General features: G+C 69.5%; 1 protein-coding gene across 1 annotated transcript; it reads right to left on the reverse strand.

The window, feature by feature from the left end:
- Positions 1-866: 866 nt before the first annotated feature.
- Positions 867-2792, reverse strand: KBTBD11 (kelch repeat and BTB domain containing 11). Its single transcript, XM_068971401.1, has one exon. It carries the CDS (start codon positions 2790-2792, stop codon positions 867-869), a length of 1926 nt encoding a protein of 641 aa, XP_068827502.1.
- Between the last annotated feature and the right edge of the window lie 308 nt (positions 2793-3100).

Consider the following 3100-nt stretch of genomic DNA (forward strand, 5'->3'; position numbering starts at 1 on the left):
CATTGCTACACCTTTGAACATAATGATGAACATCCTCGAAACTGAAAGTATTAAACCCACCTCAGTTAGGTGATGAGAGGGACCTGCTCTCAGGTGTGTGGACCTTTGACCCCGTCCGGGGGCCCTGGGATGACAGGAAATATCTCCCGTGCTCACTGGACAGGAGACCTTATTGGGAATCAAAGATTTCATCTGTAATATTTCTTACATTCGGAGTTGACACATAGGGCAGGAACTTTTAAACTAAATTAGAAAAGCTTTAAGAGCTTGATTTATCAGTTACAATTTTAAACTCCAAGCTAAAAAAAAGTATGACCTTCTTTCAAGGGTTTCCAGGAATATGGTTCACACTGGCCTCATTTAGGACTCCAGTTGGGGAGCCCCCCGCGTTTCCCAGGGCCTTCTCAGCGCGCAGTAACAAGGGGGCTGGCACCCCGCAGCACTCAAGCCTGCCTCCCGGCTGAGCCACAGCGTCCCTGGTACACAGGGCCCACCCACTGCACCCGGAAGCACAGTCTCTGATTCTGTTTCCTTCTTTCTCAGATATGTTGTATCTTATTTGCAAAGTTATTTGCTCATATCCTGCATCTTAAGCCATCGACCCCCCATTAAGCAAAGCAAAACAAAGCAGAAGGAATGCAGAGTAGAAAGGGGGCCTTAAGGCAGCGTTGCACACGGTTTGCCAGGCCCGGTAGTGACAAGCACTACCTCCTAAGTTATCCCCGTGGGCAGAGCCCACCCCCGACCCTCTCCCCCGGCCTCCGCTCCCCTTGCGCCCTTTCGGGTTCCCAGTTGGGACCTCGGCCCACGGCGCATTCCCTGTCTCGGGCTGTGGAGGGACACGCCGGGTGACCACCTGGCCCATCCTATACAGCGCCCTCCTCCCCTCGGTCCGGCCTCTCCTCCGGCAAGTTGAGCACGAAGGGGAAGAGCAGGCCCCGGGCGTCCGCCGGGGTCTGCAGCGACTGGAGCTCAAAGCTGCCTTCGGGGCCCGCGTCGCCGGCGCCGGGCTCGCCCTCACCCGGCGGCACGAAGCGCCAGGTGCCCGCGCGGCTCACGCAGTAGATGGTGCCCTCCAGCGCGGCGCAGCGGAAGGGCTGCAGGCCCGAGGGCGCGCCCGGGGGCCGCAGGTGCGAGGCGCAGCGGCTCCACTGCTTGGCCAGGCAGTGGTAGCGGAGCACACTGACGCCCCCAGCCGGCACGGCCGCCGGCGCGTCACCGCGGGCCCCACACAGGTCGAAGCGGTAGATGAAGCCGTCCAGGGCCACCATGTCGGCCGAGCGCTCGCGGCTGCTGCTGCACGGGCACTCCTGCCACTCGTCGCGCCGCGGGTCGTACTTGAGCAGGCGGTAGAAAAGTGAGCCCCCGGACACGTAGATCTCGCCGTTGCACGTGGTGGCCTCGTGGGCCACGGCGAAGGCGCCCCGGGGCAGCGGGGCCACGGCGGCCCAGCGGTCGGCGCGCGGGTCGTAGCGCTCCACGCTGAGCAGGCACTCGCCGCCCACGGCGTACAGGTGGCCGTCCAGCGCCAGCAGTTGCAGCTGCGAGCGCGCCTGGAGCAGCGGCCGCACGGTGCTCCAGCGATCAATGGCCGGGTTGTAGCAGAAGACCCGGTCGGAGGGCCTGGCGCGGCCATCGGGGCCCGCGGGCCCCACGCCTCCGGCCACGAAGAGGTAGTTGTACAGCACGCAGAGGCCGCAGCCCCGCGCCGGCGCGCCCTCCGGCAGCCGTGTCAGCTCGCGCCACTCGCCGGCCGCCTCGTGGAAGCAGTAGACGGCGGCCTCGCCGCGGCCCTCCGCATCCCCTGACGGGCTCTGCGGCCGGCTGCCCGCGCGGTCCCCGGCCGGCCCGAGAGCGGCAGCCAGCAGGCGGGTGCGGCCGGCGCGTAGGCGGCGGCGCAGCAGCAGGTCGCGCTCGGCCCCCGACAGGCGCCCGAAGACGGCGGGCTCGCGCAGCACCTCCAGGTAATGGTCGCTCATGAAACGGTAGGCGGCCTCGCGCAGCTCGGCCAGCCGCTGCCGCTTGGCCGCGCTCAGCACCTCGAAGCAGTTGGCCAGGCTCAGCTGCGGCGCCACGGCGTCGGTGGCGCGCTGCGCGGCGCAGGGCAGCTGCAGGCGGCGCGCGCCGGCCACCACGTCGGCCACGTTGTCGGGGCGCACTCCCGCCATGCGCCCGCTGTACGCGTAGGCCAGCAGCAGCCGCAGCGCCGCCCAGCCCACGCCCTGCACCCGCAGCACGTCCCGGGACGCGCGCGCGCGGAAGTAGTCGCTGCGCGCCGCCAGCACCGCCTTGTGCGCCCGCAGCCGGCGGCCCGAGACCTCAATGAGCAAGTCGGGCTCGCCGTGCTCCGGGCCGACGCCGGGCGGCACGGGCGCGGGGTCCGCGGGCTCCTCGGTCGGCGGGCGCTCCCCGGGGAACGCGGGCTCCTCGGGCGATGCGGAGTCTTCTGGGGACACTGGCTCCTCCGGGGACGCGGCGCCCGCGCTGCCGACGCCCCACTGCCTCTCCACCACCCGCCGGCCGCTGCAACACGAGGGCGGTGAGGCCGCTGCGTCCTCCGCCGCGGAGGAGGCGCGAGACTGCGGCGGGGAGTCGTCCCCGGAGCTGAAGCACAGGGACGCGCTGAGGCTGCAGGGTGTCTGCGCCGGGGACGCCGCGCCCTCCCCCTCGGCCGCGTCCGGCGGCTGCAGGCTGCCCTCTCCCGGAGCCTCGGGAGCGCCGCCCCGGCCCCCGGCCTGGCCGCACGCCCCGTCGCCCGGGTAGAGGACGCAGGGGACCACTGGGCTCTCCATGCGCGCTCGCTGGGGCAGCTGTCCTCGCTCAGCAGCCCCGCATCACTCCGCCCGGACTCGGGCCGCCCAAGGTCGATGGCTCCTCCGGGCTCCGGGTGCGCGATCAGACCTCACTTTTGTCTAGAGCGGCTTTCGCTCTCGCGCCGCTCGGCTCGCACCCGCCCGCCCGCTCTCCCGAAAAAGGGGTGTGTCGGCGGGAGCGCGCTCCCGCTCCCGGCTGAACTTGTGACCCCAGCGCGGTCCCCGCGGGCGGGCGGCTGTCTGCCCGGCTCTGTACGGTCGGAGCTCCGCGCGGGCGGACGGAACGG

This window comes from Capricornis sumatraensis, chromosome 4 (genome assembly GCF_032405125.1).
Source record: "Capricornis sumatraensis isolate serow.1 chromosome 4, serow.2, whole genome shotgun sequence".
Taxonomy (NCBI): Eukaryota; Metazoa; Chordata; class Mammalia; order Artiodactyla; family Bovidae; genus Capricornis; species Capricornis sumatraensis.